General features: G+C 39.5%; 3 protein-coding genes across 6 annotated transcripts; 1 reads left to right on the forward strand and 2 right to left on the reverse strand.

The window, feature by feature from the left end:
- Window positions 1–23: 23 nt before the first annotated feature.
- Window positions 24–5,280, reverse strand: hsf2bp (heat shock transcription factor 2 binding protein). 2 transcript variants are annotated; one of them, XM_077605189.1, is made up of 11 exons: window positions 4,783–5,280; window positions 4,538–4,655; window positions 4,346–4,450; window positions 3,554–3,689; window positions 3,088–3,191; window positions 2,847–2,996; window positions 2,030–2,174; window positions 1,808–1,925; window positions 1,345–1,448; window positions 690–889; window positions 24–273 (listed from the first exon to the last, which is right to left on the reverse strand). In XM_077605189.1, exons 3-11 carry the CDS (start codon window positions 4,394–4,396, stop codon window positions 235–237), a joined length of 1,047 nt encoding a protein of 348 aa, XP_077461315.1. In that variant the 5' UTR covers window positions 4,397–4,450; window positions 4,538–4,655; window positions 4,783–5,280; the 3' UTR covers window positions 24–234. The 2 variants fall into 2 exon arrangements, with proteins under 2 accessions (XP_077461315.1, XP_077461306.1); XM_077605180.1 differs by having other exon boundaries at window positions 4,538–4,713.
- ankrd10a (ankyrin repeat domain 10a) lies at window positions 4,680–7,504 on the forward strand. Its single transcript, XM_077605169.1, has 6 exons — window positions 4,680–5,010; window positions 5,975–6,127; window positions 6,216–6,307; window positions 6,563–6,777; window positions 6,855–6,914; window positions 7,009–7,504. The coding sequence occupies exons 1-6, from the start codon at window positions 4,825–4,827 to the stop codon at window positions 7,425–7,427; spliced, it is 1,125 nt and encodes a 374-aa protein (XP_077461295.1). The 5' UTR covers window positions 4,680–4,824; the 3' UTR covers window positions 7,428–7,504.
- ccdc14 (coiled-coil domain containing 14) lies at window positions 6,779–12,557 on the reverse strand. 3 transcript variants are annotated; one of them, XM_077605155.1, is made up of 12 exons: window positions 12,399–12,557; window positions 11,804–11,862; window positions 11,175–11,238; window positions 10,766–10,838; window positions 10,539–10,619; window positions 9,670–10,074; window positions 9,401–9,533; window positions 9,277–9,338; window positions 8,926–9,069; window positions 8,473–8,575; window positions 7,880–8,402; window positions 6,779–7,098 (listed from the first exon to the last, which is right to left on the reverse strand). In XM_077605155.1, the coding sequence occupies exons 1-11, from the start codon at window positions 12,420–12,422 to the stop codon at window positions 7,892–7,894; spliced, it is 1,659 nt and encodes a 552-aa protein (XP_077461281.1). In that variant the 5' UTR covers window positions 12,423–12,557; the 3' UTR covers window positions 6,779–7,098; window positions 7,880–7,891. The 3 variants fall into 3 exon arrangements, with proteins under 3 accessions (XP_077461281.1, XP_077461273.1, XP_077461265.1); XM_077605147.1 differs by lacking the exon at window positions 6,779–7,098 and adding an exon at window positions 7,615–7,769; XM_077605139.1 differs by lacking the exon at window positions 6,779–7,098 and having other exon boundaries at window positions 7,615–8,402.
- Window positions 12,558–12,938: the final 381 nt, after the last annotated feature.

Consider the following 12,938-nt stretch of genomic DNA (forward strand, 5'->3'; position numbering starts at 1 on the left):
AAATAATTTGAAATTAAACAAAGCACTGCAAACTTGCTCTTTAATTTTCTTTGCATATGTTTAGATCTTTACAAAATGACAATATAATGAACGAGTCAGTTACAGAACATGACACAAAATACTTTCTGTATACACTATATTCATATGTACGCATTAATTGTACTTGCCTCGACTCTTCCCAAACAAGAACAAAATGGGATAAAACAGGAAAAACAGGACAACAACAAAATAACATCAGAGGTGTGACTGTTTGTTCTGTTTACATCCTTGAACCTGTGAACAACAACGATTTAGTCCACATGCAAATTCTCTGATATTTTCATGAATTTTTCCAATGTTCCAACAATACCAAATTTGTGTATAATTTTAATGACTAACATGTGGTTGGATCTAGCACATTAGTATTAATGTATTCAGAAGAAACCAACCAGGGATTGAACCCTCGATCTCAGAACTTTGATGTGGACGTGCTAACCACTCAGTCACTGTATTTTAACCTCAAATTGGTTGAAACACTAGAAAACCCACTAAATCAAATTGAATAAAAAAACGTATTTTTTTTTTTTCTCTCTCCAAAAATGCTTTTGAACACTGTCATTGTTTAACCAGTTAGTGTTATTTAAGTAGGCTCATTACCAGCTACAAATTACACTCATTCGCAATCACACTACTAATTAAGAACATTTTACCTGCATGAGCCCTTGGAAGTCTGCCAAGATCTGCTGAGCTAACTGTCTCAAGCTGGGCTGGACACTGGAAGTGAAAATGCTAATACGAGCCTGAAGCTCCGAATCCAGCAGATCGGTGCCAAGCCGACGCAGTGCTACATCTTCCAGCAGCATCGACTGCAGGAGACGCAGGGAGTGGAGGCAAACTTCCCAAGATCTGTCTGTTGCATAGACAAATATATATGCCACACAGTGTGAGAGATGATAGCTCTACATTTGATAGACACTAATGCACGTACATACTGCAAACGATTTACACACGCTTGCAAAAGTCGAACAGCATTGTTGCTACAATTATAATCAGATGTCACATAATTCAAAATATAAGATAGTTTCATTTAATCCCATTGCTGTATATTCATTCATTTTCCGTACCGCTGTATAGTTTTCCAGTCATTCCTTAATTTTCAAATAACATTCGTATCAAGGAACTGTAGTGACCTTAGCGTTAATTCTATTAGCAGTTTAGACTGCACAACCACTTTAGAGTTTACTCCGCCTCCTGCCTATAGTAGTTAGCTGTGATAGCCTCCAGCACCCCTGCGACCCTCGTGAGGATAAGCGGTACAGAAGATAAATGAATGAAAAAAAAGGTTTGTTTCCTCTGACCATTTACCTTCAAGTAGAGTCCTAATGAGAGGTAGCAGCGCTGGATTCTCAATCATGTACCTCAGCCCTTTCACACTGATACTGGTGTTATAGAGTGCCATTAGAATCAACCTGTGGCAGAACACCAGCTATAAGTAAAACCAACATAAAACAAACACAACATACAAAATTAAGCATTCAACTCGTTAAAATTGAAGATTACCAACTATCGGGATTTAAATAGATTACACCCAGGGTGTCTAACCACTTCCACAAAGGCCAAAGGGGCACTGGATTGCATCATAACCAATACAACGCAGACAATTTATTATGCAATTCATTTTCTGCTGTAACATGTATCACCTGACGGAAATCAATTGATTTAATTTCTAAGAGATCAGATGGGTGAAAAGAGGTCCTGCTTTAATTGGCCCTTTATAAAAAATCGGTTTGACAACAGTACATTACACTGTGCTGGGCTGTTTACATACACTTTCAGTTTGGAAAATACACCAGGTTTCATCAGCGCTAACAGCTTGATCAGTGTGTCCAACAGCTCACATGAAGAGCTAGACAGCAAGTCCCGCCCACTGGTTATAGCTGCTATGTCTGATTGGCGAGAAGCAAAGAGGAGGTAAAAGTGCATGTTTATTTCCATACAGTGACATTTTCTAGGAAGAGCACCTGTGTGCATGTGTATGGCTGCATCTTACTAGTAATGGTTCCAGTTAATGCCAAAACAAACTGGTACTCTTGGGTGTTGTAGTCCCCAGATCGACTCTTCACATCCCCATGAAGAGTCTTTGCAAAACTCCCCAGAGTTTGAGTGGCAACTACCAGAAAGCCGTGGAGGGCTCCCTAGTCCACAAGAGAACAAAAACATTGAAATCAAAATTAATGTAGACAAAAAAATCTCCACACATTTAATTCAATATTCTGGTTTTTAGTAAGTGCTACAAGTGACCTCTGTAATTGTAAATGTAGGCATACTGTAAGCGAAATATAGTAGTACAACAGTTTTATGTAGTGCTGAGGAGGATATCTAGTGGCTGTTATAGAGTACTACAACTCTGAACATGGTTTTGCCAAATTCTGGTTGGTAGGTGGTTTGCAAATTTTTAAAGAAATCTTTTCCTATTTTAAACTGTTCACTCCCTGCTAAAGGGTTGCATATGCCAAAATCAAGGTTTTCCTGAGCAAACCATTACAATAAATACTTTTAAAATGTTTCTTAAGGGAGAGCCTTAGTGTATTAAGCTTTGATACCAAATACGGGACTATTGATAAGCCTGATGGAAAATGAATATATGTGGAAAATAATGTGGTTTCCGGAATATAGTATTACGTGTTTACGTATTAAGTGCATAGTTAATTTTTGTGTGATTAATCTCTGATACAAGTGCTTGACACAATCTTAAAGTATCATTTACAAACCCCTTAGAGAGGGGTCAACTACTTCTATCCTTATTTCCATTAAATGGTGGGGTACACTGGACTACTATCACACTCATGCCTACAGAGAAGTCTCACATCAGCCAGCCACTGTTTAACCATGTCGTCCTTTGAAGAAGAGTTCCAGAGAATACTGCAGACAGCAGAACCAAGACTGAAGCAGTAGTCAGAGTGTTGCTGCAACTCGTCTCCGCTCTGCCAAAGCTGCTCACGTAACTGTAATTTCTCCTTCACACATGAAATAGATACAAAACACACAATGAGTAAAGAGCAAATTTTTCATATTCCCCTGGTCCACATCTGGTCCTCGAGGTCTCACCTCTCTCTCCCTCTGACATTCAATTTGCAATGCATCCAGTCTGGACTTCAGATGAAGACACTCTTGCTGTAAATGGTCGTGTTCTTGTGCAAGATGATCCTTTCCTATTCAAAGATACACACACGGAGTAATGGTCAGTTGAAAACAATAGTCATTTTGATTTACACAACATTTATTTGTATGTTAGTCTGGCTACATTCACACAATACATTAGGAGCAAACAAATAAGGGTTTGTGAATATATTTTTTTTAAATCACATGAAAAAAAATCAAACATTTGTTGTCGTACATTCATCAATTTTATATGTTGGGTTAAAAGTCACAGAGATAAATAAGCCTATGGACCCAACAAAGGGAGCGCCAAAGCTGTTTTTACAAGTAACTAATTCCAACAAAATTTAATTAATTACGTTGCGGTTTAGGTAAGATGAGAGGGACTGAGGTGTCAAGGTTTAGTACACCATACCTGTTTGTGTTACTCTCTTTTTGTGTAGCATGTCAATCAAATCACTGTTCACAACTCTGGGCAGAAACTCCCTTAACTGCATGACCTCCGTGGTTAACTTTTCCAGGTCTCTTTTTCTTACGCGAACAAAACCATCCTAAGGAGAAGAAGACAGACATTGGAGAAGTTCTAGAAAATATTGCCATCGAAAAAGTAACAGAGGTCAGGGTGGTTAGAGCGTTGGCCTGAGTTTTGGGGTCCTGGGTTCAAATCCAGGTCGGTCCTCCTGTGTGGAGTTTGCATGTTTTCCCTGGGCCTGTGTGGGTTTTCTCCGGGTACTCCGGTTTCCTCTCACATTCCAAAAACATGCATGGTAGTCAGGTTGGACCCTGCAAATTTCCCCTAGGAATGAGTGTGAGGGTTGTCCGTCTCCTCGTGCCCTGCGTTGGAAGGTGACTTCGGCCCGAAGTCAGCTGGGATAGGCTCCAGCACCCCCCACGACTCTTGTGAGGATAAGCGGTGCAGAATATGACTGAATGAATGAAAAAAGTAACGGAGAAATCTGCTCACAGGGAAAACCTTAGCTAGAGTTGAAGTACGTAACTCATTTGAAATATATTTTACACATTTGTCTGTCTTCTAGACTATTTTTAAAGGGATTTTTCTGTACTTTGATAAAGCTCACTCGAGTTGTACATTTTTTTCCCACTAAAGACACAAGGAGCATCTTCAAAACTCAATCCAGGAAATTCATAGCAATTTTACATTATTGTCATCCAAATGAATTTTAAATCAATTTGACATCAGATTTACCTTAGTTCCATCACACAAAGGCATTGGTGACCCGTCAAATGGTGAAGCCATGCTATGCTAGCTAGGTTGACTGTATTCTTTCGTTATGCTTTAATTTCACAATTCCTGGAAAGGAATGGCAGAACACACGTAATGAATACATATTTTTGGTTAAAAAAAGAAAAGGAATCCACATCTTAAAAATTTCCGTACCTTACTACGCCATGCACTAGGAAATACTATCAGGCCCGTAAATCAAATTCCCGCTGAAGTTAAAAAGAACTCGGGAAAAAATGTGCCGTGCTCCTTTTTCCAGGTTTTCTCTCCACTTCTATCACCAACGAAAGAGGAACGGTGGGAACTCCAGTCCGGAGTTTGTTTCTTTCCAGCTGAGTCGAAAAGCTTTTCGCGACTTCCTTTGTGTTTGAATTAATGTGAAACGTGTTTAGGCGGCTCACCTTGACTTGGAAACACAAACGGGAAGTATTCAAGGTTTACTCATGTCTATGGAACGAGACTTTCCAAACGACGATGAGGTGTTTACGACCATGTTCCCCATCCACCGCGCTTGTCGTGATGGAGATGTTGGAGCTTTGCTATCACTGGACCACCATCACACTCAAATAAGAGCCGAAGACTCCTACTACGGTTGGACACCCATTCACTGGGCAGCTCACCGTGGACAGGTGCGGACTTTAGCGTCAAGTCCACGGAAGTTGGATATTAGTGTGTTTCTGTCGACTTTTCACGCACGTACCGTTAGAAGCAAGGAAAAAAGAATAAAAAGTAACGTGTTCAAGTTTACAGTCGGTTTTCTGAGGTACCGCTACTAATATATAGCAATAGACTGTGGAGAAAAACTATTAAAAGTAACATGCATAACATTAAGAGGGTTTTTTTTCCATTTAAGCACTGAACGCGATTGTAAGCGATTCTGTTTGAACAATAAAGTTGTATAGTCAAACGATGTGATTAAAAAAAGGGTGACTAAATCTGTGATTGGCTGAAATGGAAGCCTACAGAGCCAATAGAATCTTTGGGCGCCAAAGCTTAAAGTACACAACATATGCGGCTGCGCGATATTTACTTATAAGTTATGTACCAGAATATTTCACGTTATTGAACAGGCTTTCCCCTGATAATATTTAGATATTATGACCAGTTGTGCATATTTTTGTCATAATGCTGTGTAGTTGTGAATTTAAAATTCTAACCTCAAAAGTGTAATGTTTTTAATGTAAAACAAAACTTAACATGTACAGTAGCAATTTACAAATCATAGATAATTGTACATATATGTAAATTAATTAAATAAATACATTTAAATTATATTCCTTAATGTATGAAACTGCACCGAAATCCATTGTTCTGTAAGACAGTTCTTCCATTTGGGGTTCAAATGTTGGTTCTGGCTTTCTCACACAAACTTATCTTGTTCTATCTGTTTTTTGTGAGGCCAAAGGTCATAACATGTGTTTGCAATGTACCACGGGAAAAACATGTAAATTTAACACAGGCTCATAAGCTCACCGCTTGTCCACTGTTTCACCAACCTTAATTACACTACTATGTAATTTAATTCAGAGAATGAACTATATCACATTATAGCTACACTTGTTTAAAATTCAATTTTTCTCCAAATACATGCAGTTGGAGTGTCTCATACGCCTGGTACAGATGGGTTGCGATGTGAACACAGTGTCAAGTCGTTTTAACCAGACACCAACACACACAGCTGCGATTGGCGGGCATCCACACTGTGTTTTGTGGCTATTGCAGGCTGGTGCAGATCTTGACCGGCAGGTGAGTGATAGTTGTTACCTGTAATATACAATTATATACAACCATTATCCAGACAAATAATATTTCTAGTTTGCGCCCATGTTTTCAGGACTTGGTTGGTGAGGCTCCCATCCACAAGGCTGCTAGGGCAGCTTCCATGGAGTGCATCCAAGTACTGCTGATAGCAGGTGCTCAACTACAGTAAGTAACCTGCTCAGAGGAGTTTAGTATCACTGTAGCATAACTTTACAAAAAAAGTCTTAAAACTGAACTTTGTTTATTCTGGAATGCTGGGTGACCTTTCCAAAGTCTAAATTGTGTCACATTTTCACCTGCCAAATGGTACCTAGGTCAGGCAAATTTGAAGTTGTCTTGTAAAAGAACATTTCAGTCAACAATTACACCTGGATCGGCAGCATTTTGCTTTCTACTCGCGGGTCTCCATTTTCTGTGCAGCTTAAGGAACACCAGCGGAGAGACCGCAGCTGACCTCGCGCGCACTCATAGCTCAGATGACTGCCTCCGCCTCATCCTCAATTTGCAGGAGCACCTGCTGCAGCTCGGTGGGTTCCAGAGCAACGGAGAAAGGAATGGAGACAACCGTGGTTTCCTCTGTAGGAAGAGGCTGCAGTGCACTTTTGAGAATGGTCAAATGAAGAAAGCAAGGAGGGGTAGCGATAACTCTTGATTACTACATTTATTAGTAACATACATGGACCATTGATTTATAAATGTCTGTTGCATTCAGATGTGTTACCGCATATGCCACATTCTGCTCTTGAGGACAGCATGGAGTCGAGTTGTGGAAGTGAGTTGACGACATTAGCAAATGGGTTTTGTTTCACATTAAAGACACCAATGTGTACAATATAGTGACATATGCTGGAATTGCATTTTGCTAGGTCATGTTCTTCATGTGAAGGGATTCAAATTTCGGCCACTCCAAGCAGCAGATGTTGCCGATGTCCATGACAGCATTCCTCCACACTCTCCTGTTGATAATCATGAACCAATGAAATGCATTCCCGCATGCGATGAAATTGCCGTACGGCTATCTTGGCAGCACGGATGTTCACCTCCCAACCAGAGTGACTCAGCTGACATGTGTGGCTCACTGCATCTAACAGAAAGCCCCAAAAGCTATGTGCCCCATTGGCCAGCCTGGCAAAGCCCTCTAGAAGCCGATTGCGAGGATTTCCTCAATTATGGACATTACCATGGCTTCGGGGACACAGCAGAGGAGATGTCTGACAGAGACCACATTGGTCTGAATTCCTTTCCAAATGCAGAAGCTGCCATGGATATGTCTCAGGACTCATAAGCCCAAGGTGTTTTTTTAATAGGTCAAAACTAATTTCCTTTTTTTTTTTTTTTAAATAAATTTGAATTATGATTTGTCGTACTGTTGTCACTCCTTTAAAAAAGGGGGGGGGGGGTTACATGTTCTCGATGATTCTACCTTTGGTTGTTTTAAGTTGTTTCTGATTGTTCAAAACGATTCTTGTAACCATAGTTAAAATATTTTATTATAAATCTTTCACGATAGATTGAAAAACAATTAAAAAGCAACAGCCATCTTCTTTCTTGACCAATTGTTCAGGGCTTTAGGGAGCAGGAGCCTACCCCATCTGACCTCAGGTAGCAAGCGATTATTGATCCTGGACTGATAGCCAGTAAATAGCCATCACATTTAAAAAGACAAAGATATGAACACATATGTGCCGTCACTGACTGGAAACACACTTGGGGCCAGGGTAAAAAAAAAACTATTACCCTGAAGTCAAATCATCTTGCCAAATCTTGTTTGATGGTTTTCTGCAAACTGGCAATGCTGGCATCCAGAGCTGCCAACCCATCCCGGAAGGCCGCCTCATCTCTGGTGTCAATGGTTGACATGGATCTCATACTGCAGTCAGGTGAAAAAGCGTCCACCTTGCCCTCACAGAGGAAGGAGTCAAACAGCCGACGACACTCTTTACCCATTTGTGCCTCTGAAATTTGTACTCCATCAGAAACATCACTGTGGGACTGATTAAAATGATTGTATGGATATGCTTGAAAGTTTCCCAGGAAGGTGGAGCTCATTTTTGCTTTCTCGAGCGCGCTATCTTCCCTCTCAGCGACCATTTGTAGATTTCCATTAATTGGTGAGGCCTCTGGCTGGCCTAGATCCAAAAGAAATTTAGTGATGTGTTCAGTGGTGTTTCTCTGATCATCTTGCTCCTTGAGCGTTGCGTCAGACCTCGCAAGGTCAACAACTGTGTGACATTGTGACACGCTGCCACTTTTAATGGTCCTGAAACAGACAGGTAGTTGTTATACTAAGATGTGAGAGAAAGTTCAATAGGGTGCACACTGAAATCTACCTCTCCAGGTGTTCTATCTGTTCCTGTCTTTGCTGAGCAAGCGAGGCCAGTTCGCTGTTTACCTGCTCACTTTGAATGAACTTGGTTCTCAAAGTCTCCAAATCTGAATGTGCGAAAATATAAAAAGCACAGTTATGTATTGTAAGCAAAAGGGTCACACAACAAAATTACTGGAAACATTTCCTCAACATTTTGGCTTGTAAATGGGTACCTGTTCAAGGACAATGCCATATATTTAGGCTAAATAGAATGGAAGAAAAATATAATATGTGGTCTAGAGATTCACAAACACTTCTTTATAACTATTACTAGGGTTCATAATGTGGAGATGTGATTTGACTGCAGTCCAATGTAGGGAGGATCTTTTCCACATTGTAATGGGGTGCACGGTATACCAAAATTGAAACCAGAGGTTTTAAATGTAGGTAAGCAAGTGTGAGCATAAGACCAAACCTGATTTCATCAAAGCATTCTCTGCCTCACGGTCAATCAGCTGTTTCTTCGTGTGCATAAGAGATGTCCGAACTTCTGCAAGGATGACTTGAAGCTCCTGCAATCTGAATTGCGCGGAAGCAAGATCCTCTGGCAGAGTTTCCACTAAAGCCAAAACATCAGTCATCATTCATAAAAAAAGAGCAGAGCTAGGGGATGCTAATTTTGGGACCATAAACCTAAAAAAAAGTTAGCATGACACACACTTAAGCACCACAACACAATAAAAGAACTACATCTATTTTTTCTTGTCACAAAACTACCAAATCACACTTATCAGCTAAATTGGGCATATCGAGTAGTGACACTCACTTAGAGTTTCCGTATTCAGTTTTTTCTCCATCTCCAACTGTTTGTTCAAAAATGCCACTTGTCTGGAAAAAAAACATTATATTAACAGTGGCTCTAGAGTGAACTACTTCTAATCTTGCCCTACCTGTGTAGCTGATCATTCTGGCTGTGGAGGGCCTGCATGCCTGTTGGTTTCTCAGGGTCCAAATTATTTGAGTTTACCTGCGGTGAGGACACAGTGACCTCCAGATGACTGAGTAGTCGCTCTGCAACACTGCCTGACAAATACCCATACGTACAGTGATTGGAGACAGCCAAATGCCGTTACATTTCGGTACAAGTGTTTTGAGAACTCTGTTGTTCAATGCTTGTATCTGCATTCATGCAACAATATAGTCGACAAAGAATACCTACCTTTTCCAGCTATTAAAGCTTTGAGCTCTCCCAGAAGATAGTGAACAGTCCTTAGCTTGCCTGTGCTAATGTCCTCCCCACTCTGCGTGTCACATGGCTGCTCAATCTTTTTGTCGTAGGCATGCACCCTCGAGCGTGTCTCATTTTTGGGGTCTGTGTCTTTCACTGGCACGGAATCAACATCCTCGGCATTGAGCGGAGCCTTGCGGTAACTCCCAACTGGCTGGCAGGCAGTCTGCCGACGAGGCCGTTGGCTTGAGGTGAGGGTGGAGTGTTGTGAAGATTCATGCTGGGTCACAGACAGAAGGACGGAGGTCAAGGGCTTGGAGTGCGAGGACCCGTGAAGCGGTTCCGCCAATGGTGGAAGTAAATTAGAGTGGGGGAGAGTCTGTCCGTTCTTTAGTCCTGTTTGTGAATCAGAAGAAGGTAATTAGAATGGTGTTCTGAAAGTGGAAGATTTCAAATATATATATTTTTTTAAATTGACAAATTCAACCCAATCATTAACTCCCAATCTGTAATATTTTATTCTAATTTCATTAGAGAATTCTTGCATCATTTTTGCTCTATAACTTGTCATTTTAGGTTGTGTTTTCAAGTCGGGGAATCATGAATCGCTCCCTGAGGAATTCAGCACAGTTTGCCAAAAAATCAACAACTTCTTACCAGTGATTTGAGAGTGGAGTATTTTTTTAATTACATTTCCACCAGAGTACACACCAGTGTATCTACAATGCCACTTCTTATGCCTTTAAATTCTTATTAGTAAATGCTATTGTCTTTAATTAATACCAATAGACGTGTCAGTATCAAATGCCTAAATCAAAGCTACTGACACCCTGTAGAAAACCATATCAATTCATGGATACCTGTCAGAGGTAGGAATTTCTTGGTGTGCCTTCGCCCCTGTGTGTTGGTTGGTTTTACTTTAGCTGGGCTGCTGTTCACCCCTTTGGGATTGAATAAGAAATGTTCTAAGTAACAGTAGTTACATAAAATATAAATGCAAAAAAACAAGAAAAATAACAACAGAACTGTAGATAAATTTAATCTGGTAAATTCAAGAAACTTCAAATTTGATTACAAGCTCTCTGACCTGCTTTGTCCACCTGCAGCATGGAAGAAAGCAAATCAGCACAGCGATCCAGCCCTGAATGCAAACTGGCAACCTGAGAGAAAAGTATGGAATTTTTTTTCACAATAGAATTTTTCATACTGTGTCATGAATTGGTATATTGGATAGATTTATATCATTATAGCTTACGGATTTAATACTTTTGTTAAGTTCAAAACATGAAGTGAAAATAAGATGTTTTGAAGGCATAAAAATCAGATAAATACACAAGCTATTTTGAAAATGGGTATCATAAAAGTGAGTAACAAAAACATTTTGATGTATTTCAAACTTTTTTTTACTTGAACTACTATGTTTACTTTTGCCACCTGTGTTGAATATTCCTTGATCATTAATTATTAACTAATATAATTAAGTAATATTTACTCACCTGTTCTTGAGGGTCAGTAGAATAAAAAGAACATGCTGGTTCCTTTTGTCCTGGAATGGTGGCTCTGATCATTTAACAGAAAATACAGTTAAGAATTAGGAGCATGCTGTGTTTGGAGGGAAAGTGTAGGTCGTGCATTAAAAGTGACCTACCATTGATTTCCATTTTCCCACTGTTTGTGCATAAAATATACTATGTTACCTGGTGAAAGTTTGTCATTAAATTGCTTTTGTAAGTCCAACAGGTCTGTAAATAATCTTATTTGAAATTTCTGATTATGTGAGGTCACAATGTGCCTTATTAAGCAAATAGCTGCCCACTTTTTGCATCCTAAACTCACTTAACAATAAACACACACAATCTTAATCCAAACACTATTCCATGGACACACCCACTTAACAAATGCCAATCAGGGAAATATGTAAACATCAACATCATTAAAATTTGATCCAATCAGTCATAAGAAGAATCCAGCTGCTAGGGGAGGCAAGCAAAAATGGTTAACTAAATTACCAGTAAAGAATATGTTGTCTATTTCAACACAGTATTTTACGAAGCTGATAAAATGATAAAGATTGTGAAAAATGATCATGTAAAAAAACTCAACTAAAACCAGAGAATTCACTTGCCGTTTCCTGGCCTGTTGTACCGTCGGACCTCCACCGGTCATCCGTCCAGATGTTAATACCTGGCAGTTACAAGCCTTATGTTTTAATATCATCACCTATTTCCACATCACTCACAAAAAGGTTGGCCAGTCACTATGCTAAGGTAAAAGAATGGTAATCAATAAAAAAGAGACATCGCTCAGCCTGAAAGCCACTTCTACACCATCATGAGAGATTATTCGCAAATTGAGAAAAGATGTTAGTGGTAAGGTGGTCCCCCTTCCATATGAAATGACCCCATGATCAGGATGACGACACTGACACATCCAAAATGGCGAACGAGCTGACGCATCGCAGCAAAATGACATATAGTCAATGCAGACGGCTTTAATGTACCATCTTTTTTAATACGCAAAAAACACACAAATTTAAACGAGACAAAAGGATCCGCATCAAAAAATATTATTCCAATAGTGTAATTAATTTGGCCAAAGAGTAACTTTGACCCAAATTTAGAGCAAATACATGGCTCACCACTACCGAACTTCTCGAAAGTGTTTAAAATAGCGATATTAACCAGTTTTTTTGCGGTCCTAATTGTAGTCAGTGGTCTTACCTTTCGTTTCATACTCCCCTTCATTGCAGAAAAACTTCATTAGCTAAAAGCCAAGCACTATTGCTCCTTTAATGTTGTTTTAAAATGAACCCAACGTAGCTTACTGGTTGGAGTACAATCTTCTTCTTTTTATGACGAATGGCAACCAATCGACTTAAAAAGGTGCATTACCGCCATCTACCCCTGTAGTTGCCGCCAAAGTAACGCCGTTATCCTTTTTATGAAAAAATAAAAATAACCCAAAACATAGTTGAATATGGGGTTCTGCACGGAACTTAAAATATTATTTATACTTTTGTGCTTATTTTGCTAGAATTATCACTTTGCTTTTATTAAAGTAAATACCGGTTCCATGTGCATTTTTGAAACATAATAAGGAGGAAAAATACTATTGTTTAATGTGACCAATCAATATTTCTTCCCAAATTAGTCGAGTGAAAACTGGAAACTCGATATGTTGAAATGGTGATAACATTTATTAAACTGAACACAGAAATCATTGAAACATTGTCAAAACAGCTAGGGGTAAAAACATTATCA

This window comes from Stigmatopora argus, chromosome 1 (genome assembly GCF_051989625.1).
Source record: "Stigmatopora argus isolate UIUO_Sarg chromosome 1, RoL_Sarg_1.0, whole genome shotgun sequence".
Classification (NCBI taxonomy): domain Eukaryota; kingdom Metazoa; phylum Chordata; class Actinopteri; order Syngnathiformes; family Syngnathidae; genus Stigmatopora; species Stigmatopora argus.